General features: G+C 61.9%; 1 protein-coding gene across 1 annotated transcript in view; it reads right to left on the minus strand.

Annotated features, from left to right (window-relative positions):
• Window positions 1-20,772, minus strand: part of ASAP2 (ArfGAP with SH3 domain, ankyrin repeat and PH domain 2) — a 69,089-nt gene that overhangs the window by 34,985 nt on the left and 13,332 nt on the right. Inside the window, exons 2-5 of the mRNA XM_054180128.1 lie at window positions 18,324-18,396; window positions 14,069-14,214; window positions 3,526-3,600; window positions 1,139-1,188 (exon numbers count right to left, since the gene is read on the minus strand). Coding sequence (XP_054036103.1) covers window positions 1,139-1,188; window positions 3,526-3,600; window positions 14,069-14,214; window positions 18,324-18,396 — 344 coding nt within the window. The remainder of the gene's footprint in view (window positions 1-1,138; window positions 1,189-3,525; window positions 3,601-14,068; window positions 14,215-18,323; window positions 18,397-20,772) is intronic.

The raw sequence follows: 20,772 nt of genomic DNA on the forward strand, positions 1-20,772 counted from the left end.
CTGGCGCGGGAGCCGCGGCTCAAGGGCCCTCTTCACCTGATGCTGACCCTGCCCTGACAGCCCTGGGCTCAGGGTTCCACACCCAGCCTCTGCACTTAGCTCAGGGGGCAGGCACTGCCTCCTCTTGCACCTCAAGCAGCGAAGGAACACCAGACTTAATCCCACCCTGCAACACCCCCAGGGAAGCACTGAGAGCAGCCAGGCAGAAAGCCTCACAGTGCCCTCAGCACACAGAGCCAGCAGCCCGACCATCCAGCCAAGCCCTTGCAGCCCCCAGCAGCACACCTCACAAGGGCAGCTCCTCTCTGAAAACCTTCCCTGGCCTCAGCAAACCTGGATTCCAGAAGGTTCTGCTTCCCCAGGGATCAGCCTGCACTCCCACACACCTACTGCCACCCCAGGAACAAGTTCTTCTCTGCAAGAGGTCAGGGCCTGGCAGAGGCTGCCCAGGGAGGTGGTGGAGTCCCCAACCCTGGAGGGGCACCAAAACCCTGTGGCCATGGCACCTGGGGCCAGGGTTTGGTGGCCATGGTGGGGCTGGGTTGGGGTTGGACTGGAGGATCTCAGAGGACTCTTCCAACCCAAACCCTTCCATGGTTCTACGATTTTGTAGAGCACAGAGGGCAGAGGAATTAACCAGGCTGGGAGCACAGGCTGAGGGAGCTGGGGCTGTGCAGCCTGCAGAGGAGAAGGCTCCAGGGGCACCTCAGAGCTGCTGCCAGCACCTGAAGGCAGCCTGCAGGAAGGCTGCAGAGAGACTTCTGCTGAGGGGGTCTGCAGCCAGGCCAAGGGGGAAGGGTTTGGAGCTGAGGCAGAGCAGGGTCAGGCTGGAGCTGAGGAAGAAGTTTTTCAGTCCCAGGGAGCTGAGCCTCTGGCCCAGGCTGCCCAGGGAGGCTGTGGCTGCCTCCTGCCTGGGGGTGCTGCAGGCCAGGCTGGATGGGAGCAGCTGAGAGGTGTCCCTGGGCATGGTGGGGATGGGGAGGTTGGAGGACATGAGCTCTGGAGCCATTGCAGCCTGAGCCATTGCAGGACTCTGTGATACGATTCTGTGACTCCCATGTGGGACCTGGGCATCAAATCAATGCCTTTGGCAGGTTCCAGTTCTGCTCCCTCTCACACACACACTTCAGATACTCACACTTTTGTCTCATAGTCCTTCCAAGCTTTATCAAAGGGCTTTTTCAGGTCCTGCCAGGAGAAAAGGAACAAACCAGAGCTGGTTATTTCCATCACCAGTACTGTGGATCCTCACCACCTGCAGCATCTGCTGCAACAAGGGGCTCCACTCTTCCTTGCACATCACCTAAGGGCTGAGTCAAAGCAGCCCTGGTGGTCTCAACAACCCTGCACACAGAGCTAATACATCCATGGCTCTAAAAGCACCTCCAAGATGCTCTTCACTCTGCTTTGTACAGCTCCATTAAATCCTGAGGAGCTGCCCCCAGGCATCATCCCCCCAGCACCCCATGCAGTCAGTCACATCAGCCAGCTCCTCACCATGCACCTCTGGCTCCAGCTGTCCTGAGGCTGTGCTGTAGCCTTGGCTCAGGCTCTGATTCACTCCACTGAGGCTAAAATCCATGTTCCACTGCCCTAATGGGAGCAGTGCAGGCCACACAGCTCAGCAGGAAGGATTCTGCCAGGGGTGTGAATTACTTGTGGGCCAAATTCTCCTCTTTTTTGTCCCCCCAGTTTGGATAAAACAAAGATCGTAACAAGTTGCAAGCAGCAGCTCAGGAACCTCCAGGTCACCTCCTGGTTTCAAGCACTCTGAGATTCACTACAGCAGCAGCTGATGATTTGCTCAAGCCAGGAAGGTGGAGGACACCACTACAATAAAAGTCTTTACTCTGCCCTTGCAAAAGAGGAGAGGAAGAGGAGTGAGGTGTGGGGAGCAGGCAGCCCAGAGCCCATCAGCCTCTCTTGCTAAATAATCCTTTTATCCTCAGTCCTGACTGCCTGCTCCTTTGGGCTCTGGAGGGCTGCCAAAGGAGAGCAGCTGGGCAGGGGGGGACCACAGGAGGCACTGGGTCCAGTCCTGGGCTCCTCACTCCAAGAAGGACATTGAGGAGCTGGAGCAGAGCCAGAGAAAGGCAACAGAGCTGGGGAAGGGTCTGGAGAGCAGGGCTGGGGAGGAGCAGCTGAGGGCCCTGGGGGTGTTGAGTGTGGAGCAGAGGAGGCTGGGGGAGACCTCACTGCTCTCTGCAGCTCCCTGGGAGGAGGCTGCAGGGAGCTGGGCTTGGGCTCTGCTCCCCAGGCTCAGGGGACAGCAGGAGAGGCAATGGCCTGGAGTGTGCCAGGGGAGGGCTGGGCTGGAGGCAAAATGTCTTTGGTGCAGGAGTGGTCAGGGCCTGGCAGAGGCTGCCCAGGGAGGTGGTGGAGTCCCCATGGCTGGAGGGGTTCCAGAGCCCTGTGGCCATGGCAGCTGGGGCCAGGGCTTGGTGGCCATGGCGGGGGCTGGGTTGCTGCTTGGACTGGGTGAGCTCAGAGGCCTTCTCCAGCCTGAACAATTCTGTGCTTCCCTGATTTACAGAGACCATTTTCAGTCTGTGGCCATTTCTCTCCTCCCTTCAGTGCCCCAGAACAATAGCTGCCAGTTGCTTCCTGTCTGCCCAGCAGTCAGTGGAGTGGAAGCCAAATCATTTGTTGGCTACAGGCTCTGAAATTTGTTATAAACACTTCAGCAGTGGAGTCCTCAGCTGCTGACTTCAGAGAGGAACTGTCCTCAGAGCACCAGGATTTCAGCTTGGGGAAGGGAAGTCCTCTGCTCCCCAGTCTGATCTGTCTGCCTCAGCAATCCCTAGAGCCACAGGTGAGTCCTGAATGCTGAAGCAATCTGTTAGTAATAACCCTTTCAAGTGAAGTCCAACCTCCTGCTCAGCTAAGCATAGAGCTAATTTCTTACACCTCTTTCTCTGCTTAGCAAGGTCTCATCCAGCCTGGCCTGGAACACCTCCAGGCAGGAGGCAGCCATAGCCTCCCTGGGCAGCCTGTGCCAGAGTCTCCCCAGCCTCACTGCCAAGAATTTCTTCCTCCTCTCCAGCCTCAGTCTGCCCTCCTCCAGCCTCAGTCCATTCCCCCTCCTGGTATTGCTACAAGCCCTTATAAAAAGCTCCCTCCTGGCTTTCCTGGAGGCTCCTTATGACTCCTCTCCAGGCTTGAACACCTGATGAAGGCCAGGCTGGATGAGGCCCTGAGCAGCCTGGGCTGGGGGAGGTGTCCCTGCCCATGGCAGGGGGCTGGAGCTGCAGGATCAATAAGGTCTCTTCCAACCCAGCCCCTTCTGTGACTCCATGAACCTCAGGGCTGGCTCTGAAGCTTCTCTAACCCTGATTTGTGTCTGTGCTCAGGAGCATGCTGCATGTAAAACCACACAGAGAAGGGATGGCTCAGTGCACCCACAAAGGATTCCATCTCTTGCTTGTTAGGTTCCTTGAGCAGCCCAAGCCTTCCCCCAAGGCAGATTATCAGCCTAGCTCAGTGACTCCACTGCACAAGGTAAGTGTGGGAAGAAGATCAACATACCCCTTTCACTCCCTTCAGATCTCCCTTCAGCAAACTGTCCAGTGGGAAGGTGATGATGTTGTTCATGTTCTGAATCTGGAACAAGAAGATGCCATCAGAGCACTGCAGGTGTTCTCATGAGCACACACACACTCTGGCCCCATGCCCACAGCCAGCCAGGCTCACAGGGAAACCCTCAACACATTTCTCTGCCAGCTGAAGGTGTTCACAAGCCCAGGCACTGCTCAGAGATGGAGGCACCAGGAGCTAATCGCTCTGGAAATGCTCTAACCCCAGCCAGCAGGAAGCCTGCAGCATGACTGCTGCTGACAAACCTCTCCTGCAGGCAGCAGTGGCTGCTGTGTCACTGCCACGCTGCCTGACCTGCCTGTCTGCAGCAGAACAGTCACAGGATTCCTTTGCACTTGGGGATCTGAGGCTGCTGAGGCTGTCACAAACTCACCTGGTTTGCTCCCCAGGCTCTTTACCCTGTTCCTATTGGGAGACTCCAGCTCGAATACCAAACCCAGTGCTGGTGTCCCCAGCAGGAGAAGGAGAGGGAAGTGCTGGAGCAAGTCAAGGAGGAAGGGCAGTGGTACTCTGAGCAAGTCCAGAGGAGGCCACAAGGATGCTGCCAGGGCTGGAGCAGCTCTGCTGGGAGCACAGGCTGAGGGAGCTGGGGCTGTGCAGCCTGCAGAGGAGAAGGCTCCAGGGGCACCTCAGAGCTGCTGCCAGGGCCTGAAGGCAGCCTGCAGGAAGGCTGCAGAGACTTCTGCTGAGGGGGTCTGGAGCCAGGCCAAGGGGGAAGGGTTTGGAGCTGAGGCAGAGCAGGGTCAGGCTGGAGCTGAGGAAGAAGTTCTGCAGCAGGAGGGAGCTGAGCCTCTGGCCCAGGCTGCCCAGGGAGGCTGTGGCTGCCTCCTGCCTGGAGGTGCTGCAGGCCAGGCTGGATGAGGCCCTGAGCAGCTGAGTGTAGCTGAGAGGTGTCCCTGGGCATGGTGGGGAGCTGGCAGCAGAGGAGCTCTGGGGTGCCAGCCTGAGCCGTTGCAGGGCTCTGTGATCATCACCCTGTAGTTACTTGGTGCCTCACTGGTCCCAGAGAAAGCCCCCAGGGCCCCAGCACTCCCCCTGCCTGCACTGGGTTGAGACCTCAGCCCGCAGCCCCAGAGCAAAGCTGGCACAGCTGGGTGCCAGCCTGCCTCAGCATGGAAGGCTGAAGAGCCAGAGGACACCTGGCCTTTGAGGCTCTCACCCCCAGTCACACTGCCCCTGCCCCAGCCTGCATCTCCTCCCCCCACAACAGCTGCAGCACTTAATCCCAAGCCTGTGGACTCACCAAGCTGGCTCTCAGCTCTCGGGGGGACGTTTTAATGCCTATAAAAAGGGAGTAACAGCCAGAGAGGCCTGGCTGGCACGGCTGCAAGGCACCCACCGGGGAAGGCCTCAGCACCACCACAACAGCTGCCTGCCAGCGTCAGCGGGCACAGGGCAGCCGGGCACGGGGCAGCCGGGCTGCGGGCACGCGGCTGCCGGGCACGGGGCAGCCGGCCTGCGGGCACAGGGCAGCCGGGCACGGGGCAGCCGGCCTGCGGGCACAGGGCAGCCGGGCACGGGGCAGCCGGCCTGCGGGCACAGGGCAGCCGGGCACGGGGCAGCCGGCCTGCGGGCACAGGGCAGCCGGGCACGGGGCAGCCGGCCTGCGGGCACAGGGCAGCCGGGCACGGGGCAGCCGGGCACGGGGCACGCGGCTGCCGGGCACGGGGCAGCCGGGCTGCGGGCACGCGGCTGCCGGGCACGGGGCAGCCGGGCACAGGGCACGCGGCTGCCGGGCACGGGGCAGCCGGGCACGGGGCAGCCGGGCACAGGGCACGCGGCTGCCGGGCACGGGGCAGCCGGGCACGGGGCAGCCGGGCTGCGGGCACGGGGCAGCCGGGCACGGGGCAGCCGGGCTGCGGGCACGCGGCTGCCGGGCACGGGGCAGCCGGGCTGCGGGCACGCGGCTGCCGGGCACGGGGCAGCCGGGCTGCGGGCACGCGGCTGCCGGGCACGGGGCAGCCGGGCTGCGGGCACGCGGCTGCCGGGCACGGGGCAGCCGGGCACGGGGCAGCCGGGCTGCGGGCACGCGGCTACCGGGCACGGGGCAGCCGGGCACGGGGCACGCGGCTGCCGGGCACGGGGCAGCCGGGCACGGGGCACGCGGCTGCCGGGCACGGGGCAGCCGGCCTGCGGGCACAGGGAAGCCGGGCACAGGGCAGCCGGGCACAGGGCAGCCGGGCACAGGGCAGCCGGGCTGCGGGCACAGGGCAGCCGGGCACGGGGCAGCCAGGCTGCGGGCACAGGGCAGCCGGGCACGGGGCAGCCAGGCTGCGGGCACAGGGCAGCCGGGCACGGGGCAGCCGGCCTGCGGGCACAGGGCAGCCGGGCACGGGGCAGCCAGGCTGCGGGCACAGGGCAGCCGGGCACGGGGCAGCCGGGCACGGGGCACGCGGCTGCTGGGCACGGGGCAGCCGGGCACGGGGCAGCCGGGCAGCGGGCACGCGGCGCCTGGCACGGGGCAGCCAGGCTGCGGGCACGCGGCTGCCGGGCACGGGGCAGCCGGGCACGGGGCAGCCGGGCTGCGGGCACGGGGCAGCCGGGCACGGGGCAGCCGGGCTGCGGGCACGGGGCAGCCGGGCTGCGGGCACGGGGCAGCCGGGCATGGGGCAGCCGGGCACGGGGCAGCCGGGCTGCGGGCACGGGGCAGCCGGGCACGGGGCTGCCGGGCACGGGGCAGCCGGGCTGCGGGCACGCGGCTGCCGGGCACGGGGCTGCCGGGCTGCGGGCACGCGGCTGCCGGGCACGGGGCAGCCAGGCTGCGGGCACAGGGCAGCCGGGCACAGGGCAGCCGGGCACAGGGCAGCCGGGCTGCGGGCACGCGGCTGCCGGGCACGGGGCTGCCGGGCACGGGGCAGCCGGGCTGCGGGCACAGGGCAGCCGGGCACGGGGCAGCCGGGCACAGGGCAGCCGGGCTGCGGGCACGGGGCAGCCGGGCACGGGGCAGCCGGGCTGCGGGCACGGGGCAGCCGGGCACGGGGCAGCCGGGCACGGGGCAGCCGGGCTGCGGGCACGGGGCAGCCGGGCATGGGGCAGCCGGGCACGGGGCAGCCGGGCTGCGGGCACGGGGCAGCCGGGCACGGGGCTGCCGGGCACGGGGCTGCCGGGCACGGGGCAGCCGGGCACAGGGCAGCCGGGCTGCGGGCACGCGGCTGCCGGGCACGGGGCAGCCGGGCTGCGGGCACGCGGCTGCCGGGCACGCGGCTGCCGGGCACGGGGCACGCGGCTGCCGGGCACGGGGCACGCGGCTGCCGGGCACGGGGCAGCCGGGCACAGGGCAGCCAGGCTGCGGGCACGGGGCAGCCGGGCACGGGGCAGCCGGGCACGGGGCACGCGGCTGCCGGGCACGGGGCAGCCGGGCACGGGGCAGCCGGGCACGGGGCACGCGGCTGCTGGGCACGGGGCAGCCGGGCTGCGGGTACGGGGCAGCCGGGCACGGGGCAGCCGGGCACGGGGCACGCGGCTGCCGGGCACGGGGCAGCCGGGCACGGGGCAGCCGGGCTGCGGGCCGCAGGCAGATGGAGGAAAGGGCAAAGGTTTAAGTCACACAGAACTGAGGGCACAAACCCCAAACCCAGGAGCAGACAGATGGCATCTGGACAGCCATGGAGAGGCACAGCCAGAATGGCAGCCCAGGGAGTGGTTTGGGCTGGAGAAGCCCCCTGAGACCATCCAGTCTGACATCCACCCAACCCCACCGTGGCCCCAGATGCCACAGGTCTCTGGGCACTGCTGGCTCCTCTTCAGCAGCTGTCCCCCAGCACCCCCAGGTCCTTTCTGCTGGGCAGCCTCCAGCCACTCTGCCCCTAGCCTGGAGCCTTCATGGGGCTGCTGTGCCCCAAGTGCACAACACTTGTTGACCCTCTCCCCACTGCCCCCTGAGCCAGCCTGGCCAGGGCCCCCTGCAGGCCCTCCCTGCCCTCCAGCAGACCTCCACTGCCACCCAGCTCAGTGCCCTCTGCAGCCTCCCTGGGGGAGCCTCCCTGCCCTCAGCCAGGCCCCTGATGGAGACACTGCAGAGGCCTGGCCCACGGGGTGCAGCCACCCCCCGGACTGAGCTCCCCTCTCGTATTTCCCTGCTTCCTTCAGCAGCTGCCTCTGAGCTGGCTGAGCTTGCAGACCCCCTTTTTGCCCCCCAGGGACTTGCTGCAGCTCCTCCTGTGTGCACACAGAGTTCAGATGTGCTCAGCTGCCTCTGCACTGGCACTGCTCCTGCTGTACAGTATCCTCTGAGCAGAAGGATGCACAAAGGTGCAGGCAAAGCTCACAGCAGCAGTGGAAGCCACCCTGCCTCAGAGGAGCACCAGCCAGCTCCTGCTGGTCAACACCCAGCCTGACCTGGCTTCCAGCCCTGCAGCTTCACCAGGCTGGCAGCTTTCCTCTGCCACCTTCCAGCAGGAGGAGGTGGCAGAGACAGGGCAACAAATTCAAGCTTCCTAAGCTGCAGGAGACTCAGAGCAGGCCAAGGAGAAATGGCAGGAGGGGAAACCTAGCAGCAAACAGAGCTGGAGCTGCCAGAAGGGAGGGCACAGGCAACAGGCAGCCAAGGTCTGCAGAGGCAAAAGGAGACCCCCAGGTCACTTGAGGGGCCTGGGGCTGAGGTTCCTCATGTCCCAGCCCTGCTGGTGACTGCAGGGCCTCTTCCAGAGCAGCTCTGGCTGCTGCTGCCTGCAGCATCTCCGCAGCCTTTGCTTCCCACAACCAACCCAAAGCCTGTCCACTGCTTCAGAAGCTAAACACTTCCACAGGGGCAGAGAGTTCCTTCAGCCATTTCCCATCCAGCCTAACCCTCAGGCAGGCCAGCAGCGTCCCACAGGCTCCTGCTGTCCCAGCTCAGCTCCAGGTGCAGTCCCTGTGCTGACCCCAGGTGTGCAGAGAGGGAGGCAGCACTGCCTGCTGCCAAGCCCCCAAGCTCTTCCCATATCTCCTGGCAAGTGCCTCTGCACTGCACACCCCCCAGAGGCTGCCCAGCCCCGGGAGCTGCAGCAGCCAGCACAGCAGGGAGCAGGGGGAGTCAGAACATCTGCTGGAGGAGAGACACAGCTTGCCTGTCAGAGCCTCAAGCCATCAGCATCCACCACTGAGGGTTCAGCAAATCATCCACCAGCAGACTCCAGAGGATCACAGAAGGGGCTGGGCTGGAAAGGACCCCAAAGGTCACCCAGCTCCAGCCCCCAGCCATGGGCAGGGACACCTCCCACCAGCCCAGGCTGCTCAGGGCCTCATCTAGCCTGGCCCTGAGCACCTCCAGGCAGGAAGCAACTCCTGGCATCACTCAATCTTTGGCCAAGCCTCCTCTCACACCCAAGGCCACAGCGCTGCCCTCCTGCTGTGCCTGTGCCCTGCCTCATCTGCAGCACTGTGGTGTGACCCAGAGCACAACCTGCACCCCACCAAGGAGGTGGCTGAGGTGGGACACCAGCCACTGCCCAGGCATGCTGCAGGAGAAGTGGCTCCAGCAAAGCAGCCCCTGACCACCACCAAGTGCCCACAAGGCGCTGCTGGCTCTGCTGCCTAGCAAAAGGCCTTGGCAGAGGGCACCGAGTGCATTGGCACAGGCTGCCCAGGGAGGTGGTGGAGTCCCCTTCCCTGGAGACATTTAGGGACCTTGTAGATGTAGTGCTTAGAGCTATGGTTCACTCAAGGCCTTGTCAGGGTCAGGCTAATCACTGGACTTGATGATCCCAAAGGGCTTTCCCAGTCCAGGCAGCTCTGGGATTCTGTGAATGCTGCCCCCATGGACTGCTTGGGAACAGCTCCTGTGCCACCCCCAGACCCAGAGTGCAGGCTGGGAACCCTCTTGGGATGTGCAGGTGCAGGCATCCCTCCCAGCATCCCTGGAAGCACAGAGTGGAAGGCAGAGCAGGGGAGAGCTGAGGTGAGAGCAGCCCTGGCCGGGCAGAGCCCCCGGAGCAGCCCTGCTAAGCCAGGCTAACCCAGGGGCAGCTCCTCCTGCCCTCTCTGGGACACCATCTAGGGCTGCCCCAGGGCACCCAGCTGTCTGCTGGCCTCTGTTGTTCCTTCCACACTCACAGCTCTCTGTGAGGCAACCCAGACCCTTCCAATTCTCCTAAGCTTCCCTCAGGAGCCAACCTGCCCAAGCCCTGACCAGTATTTTGGTGACTGTCCTTTGAATCCCTTCCAGCTGGATCAGAATCCTTTTGGCAAGGAAATAAAGCTCAGATTCCAAGTGGAGCTGAACCTGTGCCACTCAGGGGGAATTGCTACATCTTGCTTTCTGCTTTACAAGTGTCAATTAGGAAGGACTCCTTCCTCTGCCCACACCCTGAAGCCAAGCTTCACCCAGGTGTACCACTGAAAGCCAGAAACAACACAGCTCAGCTCACTGAGCTCCACACCAGCTACTGCAGCCTCAGACCTGCTCATCTGTACCTGGTTCTGATGCTCTGAACTCAGAAGAGTCCTTCAGAACTGAAGCAGCTGCTGAAGGTTCAGCCACCAAACATCTTTGTGAAGCCTCAGTCTGCCCTGACCAAGGGCATTCTGCCCCTGGGCTCTGCTCTGCTCAGACCTCACCTCCAACCCTGCCTCCAGCTCTGGGGTCCCCAGCAGCAGGAGGACACAGAGCTGTGGAGAGAGCCCAGAGGAGGCCACAAGGATGCTGCCAGGGCTGGAGCAGCTCTGCTGGGAGCACAGGCTGAGGGAGCTGGGGCTGTGCAGCCTGCAGAGGAGAAGGCTCCAGGGGCACCTCAGAGCTGCTGCCAGGGCCTGAAGGCAGCCTGCAGGAAGGCTGCAGAGAGACTTCTGCTGAGGGGGTCTGCAGCCAGGCCAAGGGGGAATGGTCTGGAGCTGAGGCAGAGCAGGGTCAGGCTGGAGCTGAGCTTCTGGCCCAGGCTGCCCAGGGAGGCTGTGGCTGCCTCCTGCCTGGGGGTGCTGCAGGCCAGGCTGGATGAGGCCCTGAGCAGCTGAGTGTAGCTGAGAGGTGTCCCTGAGCACAGAGGGGAGGTTGAAGCAGAGGAGCTCTGAGGTCCCAGCCTGAGCCATTCTGGGATTCAGAGACCTGTTCCACACTGGGAAGAAGCTTCTGGGCATGGAGGAGTTGCTCTATAATAAAGATCTCTCCCCCTGGTATCTGTTACCTTTCTCCCCCTGGTATCTGTTACCTTTTCCATTCAAGCAATGGAAGATGGAAGCCAGCAGAACAGCTTCACTCTTCCTCTACAAGCGTGAGGCAAATCTTTCTGCAGCAGCACTTCAGAGCTCCAGCTCTGAATGCCAGCCAGGCCCAGAGCTGACAGAACACATCAGCTCCTGCAAACAAAGGCAAAACCTCTGACAGAGCATAACTTGACAGCAGCCCTAAAGCTCTGCCAGTGTTCAGAGCCCTGGCATCTGCTGCAGCCTGAACATGTCCCCCCCAGCCGTGGGGCTCCTGGGCAGCTCCAGGCACGGCTCTGGCCCAAGGAGCAGCTCCCAGGGTGGCTTTTCCCAGCTGCAGGCTGCATGGCCCTGGCCAGGGCTTTGAGGAGCTTGTTCACAACTAAATCAATGTTCAGCACTGCCAGGGAGCAGCAGGCAGAGAGCCTCTGCTGCCAAGCTGCTCACAGCACCCAGAGCTGGGCACCTCAGCACTCAGAGTGCAAGGAGCTTGTGCCGCTCATGGCCACACACAGCCCTGCACCTCAGGCTCCTTCCAGCTGTTCTCCAGGGCTTGTCACACCACTCAACAGTCACTGAATGGCTTGGAAGGGACCTCAAGGCTCATCCAGCTCCAAGCCCCTGCCATGGGCAGGGACCCCTCCCACCAGCACAGGCTGCTCAGGGCCTCATCCAGCCTGGCCTGGAACCCCTCCAGGGAGGAGGCAGCCACAGCCTCCCTGGGCAGCCTGTGCCAGTATTTTACCAGCATCATTGTGCAGAGCTTCCTCCTAATGCCAACCTAACCCTGCCCTGCTCCACTTCCAAGCCATTGCCTCCCATCCTATCCCCACAGCCCCTTCTGCACAGTCCCTTCCCAGCTCTCCTGGAGCCTCTCCAGGTACTGCAAGGCTGCTCTGAGGTCTCCCTGGAGCCTTCTCTACTCCAGGCTGAACAGCCCCAACTCTGCCAGCCTGGCCCCAAAGCAGAGGTTCTGCAGCCCTCTGAGCATCTTTGTGGCCTCCTCTGGACCCTCTGCATCAGCTCCAGGTCCTTCCTGGGTGGAGGGCTCCAGAGCAGGACACAGCCCTGCAGGTGAGGTCTGAGCAGAGGGGCAGGATCCCCTCTCTCCAGCTCTGGCAATGGGCACTGGCAGTGCCCATTGCTGGCTCCTGCCCAGCTTCTCCCCCAGCAGCACCCCCAAGGCCTTCTCTGCAGGGCTCCTCTCAAATCTCCTCATCCTGGACTGGTATCAAGGTGCAGGACCCAGGTGCAGGACTTTGCACTTTGCCTTCCTGAACCTCCTGAGGTTCTCCTCAGCCACCTCTGCAGCCTGCCCAGGCCCCTCTGGCTGGCTCCCAGCCCATCCTTCAGCCTTACCAACCACACCACTCAGCTTGGTGCCATCTGCAGGCTTGCTGAGGGTGCCTCCATCTCCCTGTGCGTAGCATTGGGGAAGATCCTGAACAGCACTGGATCCAGCACAGAGCCTTGAGGGGCAGCAGAGCCTCAGAGACCTGCCCTTCCCCAGTCAGTGTGAAAGGGGAGGTGGTGTCTGTGCTACTGCCCTGTAAAGCCCAGAGCAGATGACATTCATGTCTGTGCCATGCTGCAAACCCAGAGACAGTCAGAATTACCAACTGAAAGAGAAGTTCAGGCTCCTGTCTCACTGAAAACCCTCCTTCCTGGACACACAAACTGAAGCACAAGCCCAGAGCTGCTGGTGGAAAAGCAGCAAAAGGACTGGGAGAAGACACCCAAAATGCTCAGGGGGTAGGAAAAGGGAAGCCAAGCCTGCACCCCAGGGCCATGTTTGGGGAAGGAAAAGTTACTCCTGCCCAAAGCATCTCTCTCAGACAGTAATCAGTGCTGTGAGGAGCTCAGGGGCTTGTCCCAGTGGCAGCATGGTTTGGGCTGTGGGAAGAAGAGCAGCTCCCAAAGGTTTATCTGGGGAGGGGGTGCAGCTTGGAGCTTCTAACCCTACCCCCCTTAGCCATGGCACTGCTCAGCTGCAGTTGCCTAATGCAGCCAGCTTGCTGCCATGAGCAGATGAGAGAGAGGGGCTCTGGTGACCAGGAATGAGGAGATCCACTCCATGTCCCTTGCAGCCTGCCTGGCACTCAGCTGTGACCTTGGGTGGCCTCTGCACACCCCCAGAGTCAATCAATGTGGCTCCCATTTCACTGCTGAGCAGCCCACAGGGGCCAGGCCCTCTCAGCAGGGTCACCCCTGGGGCAGCAGGGAGGACAGCAGCAGGGAGGGGAGAGGAGAGGAGAGGAGAGGGAGGACTGCCCTCAATCCCATCAGCTGGAAACACTCCCCAGAGAGCTGCCTGTGAGCAGCTGGCTGCAAAGCACAGCCTTTGTGCCAGCCCCACAGGGGCACTGGATGTGTCTCCATCCCTCTGATGTCAGCAGGCAGGGACGTGGAAATGCTGCTAGGGAGCTGGGTCACCTCCCCTTCCTTCCCCTGCTTTAGGAGTGCTGTGGTTTCAAGGAGCTTTGGGACACCATCAGACATGGGCAGTGCTGCAGCTGGTGGGGTGTAGGCAGAACCTGCTCTGACTAAGGAGAAGCTGAGCACTCCCCACTCAGGTCAGAGCTCCCCTTCTCCCAGCTGGCTCCTGAAGGGGGGTTTTAAGCCTTGCTGGCTTCAGCTGTGGGGCTGGTGCCCAGTGGGCACTACTGCCCTTGAAGCATTAGGTTTGGCTTTGCTCTCCTGACTCAAGGAAGAGCCTCTCTCCTGCAGGGAGACTCAAATCTCCCTTGCTAAACACAAGGTGGGGAGCAGTCAAGCAAAAGCAGCATGGACAGAGGGTAAAGCAAAGAGAGCTTTGGGACCTCAAAGCAAATTGATGTGGAGATTGCTGAACTCATACAATCATGGAATGGGTTGGAAGGGACCTCGAAGACCATCCAGTTCCACCCCCCTGCCATGCCCAGGGACACCTCCCAGCCAGGCTCAGCTGCTCAGGGCCTCATCCAGCCTGGCCCTGAATGCCTCCAGGCAGGAGGCAGCCACAGCCTCCCTGGGCAGCCTGTGCCAGAGTCTCCCCAGCCTCGCTGCTCTCCTCATGCTTCCATCCATCCCCTCTTGTCCTTACAATGTGCTCCAACTGCTTCACTGTCAGAACCTTTCAGACATGAGAGCTGTTGGAAGGAGACTGAGGGGGTGGGGTGGCTTGGGGTCCTGTGGTGGGCCTGGGGCTCTGTTTAGCTTTGAGCTTTGGAAGGCCAGGCCATGAGACACCTTCCTAAGCAGGGAATGTTGTCACAGCCAAAAGGCAAACTGCCTTCAGCAGGAAGGGCTGTGCCCGGTCCCAGCCAGCACCTCTGGCAGCCTGAACACCTCAGCATGCTCTGCTTGAAGGCCTTACCAGGTTCTTGAAGAGTGCAGTTAATTCCTTTGTGAAGACAGAGAACTTGAGGAAGGCTGTCCCCAGGTCTGGGTCGTCCCTGCACACACAGTTGCCTCCAAACTTCTCCAGGGCCTGTGTGTACTGCTCCTCATTCTCCACATGAGCTGCAGAGAGAGCAAGAGATGCAAACAGCCTCAGCTGCAAGAGCTCAGGGACAGGGGGAGTTGAAGGGGGTTGTAACACCACCTTTCCAGAGGGTTTCTTGTTGGAGTTGTTCCCTTGACACCAGAACCTTTCCCATCTGTACTGCAGCCCTGCTGTGCCAGACATCTCACTCATCCTGCCTCACACCTGGCCACCCAGATGCTCTGCAGAGGGCCAGGTGTCCTCAAGAGGTGACAGCTGTCTGGTGAGTGTCCACCCCAGGAAGAGCCACAGCGTCTGTGCAGCGTGCCAGAGGCCACAGAGCCATTCCCAGCTCCTCTAATGAGCTGCTAGAGCCTCCCCTCAGTGCTTTTAACTGTGTGCTGCTGTGCTCAGCTGCATCCTGCACAAAGACACAGAGCAGCTGTGGTGGCAGAGTCCTGGAGCTCTGGAGCAGAGGGCAACAGATTCAGACATTCACAGACTGGGCTGGGTTGGAAGGGACCTCAAAGCTCATCCAGCTCCAACCCCTGCCATGGGCAGGGACACCTCACCAGCCCAGGCTGCTCAAGGCCTCATCCAGCCTGGCCCTGAACCCGTCCAGGCAGGAGGCAGCCACAGCCTCCCTGGGCAGCCTGTGCCAGGCTCTCCCCAGCCTCACTGCACAGAATTTCTTCCCCATCTCCAGCCTCAGTCTGCCCTGCTCAAGCTCCAGTCCATCCCCTCTCATCCTGTCACTGCAAGACCACACAAGACTCTCAGGTCATCCTAGGGGATGGGACCAGACCCTGCAGCAGAGATGGGGACGGAGCTCTCAGCTGTGTGAGCTCTGCAGCTGAGAGCAGCAGTGGGGATCCCTGCAGCCTGCACCTGCCACAGCCAAGCTCTGCTCCAGGGCCCTTCTGGCTCACAACAACTGAACTCCTTTCTGAGACAGTGTGGGCTGCAAGTCCTTCAGCACACACCTGAGGGGCACAAAGCCTCCCTCGGCCCAGGGGCTGAGCTGAAGCCCAGCCAAGAGAGGCACTGTGCAGCGGGCTGCCCCGGTTCGGTGTGAAGGAGAGCTGAGGGGCTCAGCCTCCCCTGCTCCTCCTGACTCACTCCCAGGACACCAGGGGCCTTGGGAAGCCAAAGTCCCTGCCAGGGGGACCTGGGGGACAAACCAAGAAGCCTTTCTGAGCCCCCAGCCTAGTGCTCACGTCAAGCTCCAGCACATGGACAAAGCAGGCCAGGCTGGCACCTGAGGAAGCCGAAACTCCTTGTGCCAGCTGTGCCCAGCTCCCAGCACCTCAAAGGCAGGCAGGGAGGGAGGGGAAAGCAGCCCCTAGCAAACTAATCACTCATCAATCAGAACAGAGCTCCTCTCCCGGGCCAGCAGAGAGCCTGGAAACTGCCTCAAGGAGCTGACTCTGCCCCAGCAAGCAACAGGCTGGTTTCATGGCCAGCCCTTTGGGGCACCCCAACACCAGCAGGCTCCTGATGCAAGGCCTGAGCCCCGCAGCCTGCTCCACACAGCCGGCTGAACAGCAAGGCACGGCCCCGCCGCAGGGCCCCGCTGCAGGGCCAGCCAACAACTTGACTTCTCCAGCAGCCACCAATCCTCTTTCACTTCCAGCACACTGCAGGCAGCCCTGGGGAGCAGGGCTGTGGCACCCTGCAGTTACCAACTGCCACGCTGCAAGTGCAGAGCTGAAGTGACACAGACAAGGAACGCTGCAGGCTCTACCCTGAACGCTGACTCTGCAGCCGGGGGAAGACACTTGGAGTGCAGACATTCAGCTCCCCAGACTGAGTCCTAGCACTGAGCTGGGCTTAAGATGCCTCAGCATCACCAGCAGGAGCTTAGCACACACACAACCACACAGTGCACTGGGTTGGAAGAGCCCCTCCAAAGGCAGCTTGTCCAATCCCCCTGCAGGCAGCAGGGACACCTCCACCCAGAGCAGGCTGCACAGGGACACAGCCAGGCTGATCCTCTGCAAACAATGGTTGGGATTCTATCCTAAAAAGGTATCTGAGCCAGGTTTGTGTGAGGGGCCAGAGGCTTTTGTTGAGGAAGACACAGACCTGGGGGTGCTGAGCAGCTCCCCAGGAGCCAGCAGTGCCTCCTGCAGCCCCCAGGCAGCTGTGAGCTGGGCTGCAGCCAGAGCAGGGTGGGCAGAGGGCAGCAGAGGGGATCCTGCCCCTGGGCTCTGCTCAGACCTCACCTCCAACCCTGCCTCCAGCTCTGGGGTCCCCAGCAGCAGAAGGACACAGAGCTGTGGAGAGAGCCCAGAGGAGGCCACAAGGATGCTGCCAGGGCTGGAGCAGCTCTGCTGGGAGCACAGGCTGAGGGAGCTGGGGCTGTGCAGCCTGCAGAGGAGAAGGCTCCAGGGGCACCTCAGAGCTGCTGCCAGGGCCTGAAGGCAGCCTGCAGGAAGGCTGCAGAGAGACTTCTCCTGAGGGGGTCTGCAGCCAGGCCAAGGGGGAAGGGTTTGGAGCTGAGGCAGAGCAGGGTCAGGCTGGAGCTGAGGAAGAAGTTCTGCAGCAGGAGGGAGCTGAGCCTCTGGCCCAGGCTGCCCAGGGAGGCTGTGGCTGCCTCCTGCCTGGGGGTGCTGCAGGCCAGGCTGGATGAGGCCCTGAGCAGCTGAGTGTAGCTGAGAGGTGTCCCTGGGCATGGTGGGGAGCTGGCAGCAGAGGAGCTCTGAGGTCCCTTCCAGCCTGAGCCACTCTGGGATTCTCTGAAGAAGCTGAACCCTGTCCAGGCTGCAGTCACAGCTGCTCCTCCCCTCCCACATTACAAAGAGAAAGCCTAAATGTGACTTCATAGCCAGAGCCTGACTGCAGCTCCAGGAGCTGAGTCCTCAGGGGTGCAGGGCCACAGCTTCTGCTTGCTATAGAAACCCCAAGTGCTGCCAAGGGACTGGACTGGGACTATTTCTGCTGGTGGCAGAAGAATGCCTCCAAAACCACTCCCCTGCCAAGACTGGGCAGCATGGATCTGCCAAGCAGGCCAGGTACTGACTTCAGGCAAACACTGGAGAGCTTTGAGCTCTGCACTACCAAGGGAGCTGAGTCTCAGCTGCAGGCAAGCAGCTGAAAAGCAAGATGAAAAGAAAAAGCAACAAACCCAAGCGGAGCAAAAAGCACAAGCAAGGGTGCCAAAGAACTCTGCAAGAGGTGACACAGCTCCAGATCTGCCTTCACCTGGCCCCTCCAGGATCCAGAGACAACAGCTTCATTATGCTGGGCAGGAGGGAGCTCCCTGCCAGTCAGCTGCTAGGAAGCACAGCAGCAGTGCTGCTCTGCCCCAGAGCTGAGCACCAAGCCACCCAGCAGCCCTGCCACATCTGCTGCCCCTCCAAGGCCTCTCTTGTCCCCACACCATGTGGGCTTCCTTAGCTCTGCCCGCCATGAACTGCAGGAGGAGAACAAAGCCCAAGCAAGTGCTGGTTCCTGGCCTCAGAATGCTGCTGAGCCCAAAGCTTTTGCTCTTCTCCCCAGGAAGATAAACACACCACCCCTGAGCCTGGCACTCCTGCCCACGCTGGGGCTGGGCTGAGGGCTGCACCTGAAGTGCTCTGAGGCCTTTTCCAACCCAAACACCTCCATGGCTCTGTGACTCACAGCAATGCAAGCAGCAACAGCTCTGTAAGGGCAGGACCTGACTGTGGGCATTAGCTCAGCAGCAGCTCTCTCCTGTCATGAAGCTCCCAACATCCATAAGTGGAAGCCACCAGGAAGGGCGAGGTTCCACAGGGCAGCAAAGCCAAGGTAGCCTCTCACTGCTGCCAAAGAGTCATCCACCCCTCCCATGCCCTCAGTGCAGACACCTCAGTGCTCCACCTGAGCAGCTAATCCCAGGCAAGTTGACTTCTCTCCATCTGCACCTCCAGAGGAGCTAAAAATCTCACCCAGGCATCTGCCAAGCTGCAGGAGTGGCAGAAGGAGCAGGTGGCCCAGGGCTGGTGGAAGGAGGTGCAGCTGCCTCACCTCCTTTCATCCTTCCTGAGCTCACCACCCAGCAGACAGCTCAAGGCTGAGAGCCACAACTTCTGGGTTCCTCTGCCAGAGCTGCCCAGGTGACTCCTGGTGCAGAAAGCTGCCTGCTGGACTCCTGCACCTTGCAGCAGCAGTGGGAGGCACTTACCCAGACCAGAGATGTTGATGGCTTTGACAGACTTCTTCATCTTGTAGAGAACAGTCCTGTCAACATCCAGAGCCTGCAACAAAAGAGACAAAGCCAGGGTGAAGCTCTGAGCTGTGCTGCACCTGGGGCCTGCAAAGCTGCTGGAATGAGAGCACTGCTCTGGTAGTTAACTTCATTACTGTAATTAATCATTTCCTTGCCAGGCATTCCCAGCCCCACTCACACAACCTGCTCTCTTTCTTTGCCCACAAGGATATGTGCAGGGCTCAGAATCCCAGCAGGCTGGGGGTGGGAAGGGACCTCTGCAGCTCACCCAGCCCAAGCCCCCTGCTCCAGCAGGGCAGCCACAGCAGCTTGCCCAGGAGCACAGTGGCCAGGGCGGGTTGGAAGCTCTCCAGAGCAGGAGGCTCCACAACCTCTCTGGGCAGCCTGCTCCAGGCCTCCAGCAGCCTCACACCAAGGAAGTTTCTCCTCATGTTGATGTGGAACCTCCTGGGTTCCAGTCTGTGTCCCCTGCTCCTTGTCCTGTCACAGGGCAGCGCAGCACAGAACAGAACCTGGTCCCTTCTTGCCCCTCACCCCTCAGATGTTTACAGACATGGCTCAGATCCCCTCTGGGGCTGCTCTTCTCCAGGCTGCCCAGTCCCAGGGCTCAGTCTTTCCTCCTCACAGAGCTACTCCAGGCCCTTCAGCATCCTCATAGCTTCCCTTGGACTCTCTCCAGCAGTTCCCTGTCCCTCCTGAGCTGGGGAGCCCAGAGCTGGACACAGTACTCCAGATGTGGCTCCAGCAGGGCAGAGCAGAGGGGCAGGAGAACCTCCCTGGCCCTGCTGGCCTCTCTTCTGCATGCACCCCAGGAGCCACTGGCCATCAGGGCCACAAGATCCCATTGCTGTCCCATGGAGAACTTACTGTCCCCCAGCACTCCCAGGTCCTTCTCCAGGGAGCTGCTTCCCAGCAGCCCAACCCTGCACCTGTCCTGGTGCATGGTGCTGCTCCTCCCCAGCTGTAGGACTCTGCTCCTGTTGAGCCTCAGGAGGTTCCCCCTGGCCCAGCCCTGCAGAACTTCCACAGCAGCACCAATCCCCAGCTCTCTGTGCTCTAACTGGATCTCTGCTTCCCTCCTCTGCAAGGGGCACTGGCTACAGGAGGAAATGTATTGATCACACTCCAGGCTGGCCCCCAAAATGACTGCACTGTTTGCTCTGGGCAGAGAAGAGGGGGGAAAGCAACAGGCTCTGGTTTTATGTGGAGGAGCAAAAAGAGGAGGAAGGCAGAAACTGAGTAATTGACCATCCTGAGGATGACCTGGGCACCCCCACAGAAACAAAGGGTGTGGGGAAAACAAGGGCAGGAGCAGCACAAATGGAGTCCCCAGGCTCCAGTGGGGAGGTGTTCAGTGCCAGGCCTGCAGCAGAGGATTGGATCTTTACCTTATGCAAGTGTGCCTGGAGCAGTGCTTGCCCCAGTGTGGCACAGCCAGCCACCTCCCCTGCAGAGGAGCAGAACAGCAGCCAGGGAGGGTGGCACAGCACCGCCTTTGACCTGCCTGCCGCTCAGCAGCGGCCCACAGCAGCTGGTGAGGGCAGGGAACAGAGCCAAGCACACACACATCCCACCCCAGCAACCAGCTACACCAAGCCCAACACCCAGGCTGCCCAGCAGGCACCCCCAGCCCCCAGCCCGGCCTCCAGAGGAAGGAGCAGCCCAAGCTCCCCAGCTGCAGCAGGGGAAGGGAAAGGCTAAGCCTGGCCCTGCGCAGCGCCAGACAGCAGTGTGGGAGCCGGGGAGGCAGGCAGGGCAAGGAGTCCTCATCCTCTTTGCTCTATTTTTGCTTTCAAGCAGTTGAAAGCCTCTAATACATTCCTTCCTCCTTACCCACTGCAGCTTCGTTTTAGAAAGGCTAAAATTGACCCTTTCCCTGCCCTGGCCGCTGGGCCTGGGCCCTGCTGAGGCACAGCAGGGCAGCTGAGCTCCTCCAGGCGGCAGCTGAGCAACCTCTGCTTGGCTTCTGAAGCAGCAACACCACCACCACCTAGCAAACCCAAAGAGCCTGCAAGAGCTGCTAAAGCAGTGACAGAAGTGTGGGAAACAGACTCTCAAGTCCTTGAGAAACTGATCCTGGAGAGAGCAGTCTGGGTGTCCTTCCCCATCCTGCACACCCCAGGGCCACAGCCAGGAGGAAGCTCTTCACACCTTGACTTGGCAGCCAGTTGGTCTAACCAGCATGGCCTCTGCCAAGGCAAAGCTAACCTCAGCCTTGGCTGCAGCAATCTGCAGGGAAACCTTGGGCTCCTCAGGGGCCAGAACCCCTCCTGGGCTTGCCCCACTCCAGGATTTCACAGTCAGCAATCATTTCCTTCACTTTTAATGCCACCTGCTGAACAGAACAGACCAGACCAGAATAGGCCAGACCTCCCCAAGGCCAAAAGGACACAGGGAGAAGCCT

The sequence above is a fragment of the Dryobates pubescens genome, chromosome 3 (assembly GCF_014839835.1).
Source record: "Dryobates pubescens isolate bDryPub1 chromosome 3, bDryPub1.pri, whole genome shotgun sequence".
In the NCBI taxonomy this organism is placed as follows: domain Eukaryota; kingdom Metazoa; phylum Chordata; class Aves; order Piciformes; family Picidae; genus Dryobates; species Dryobates pubescens.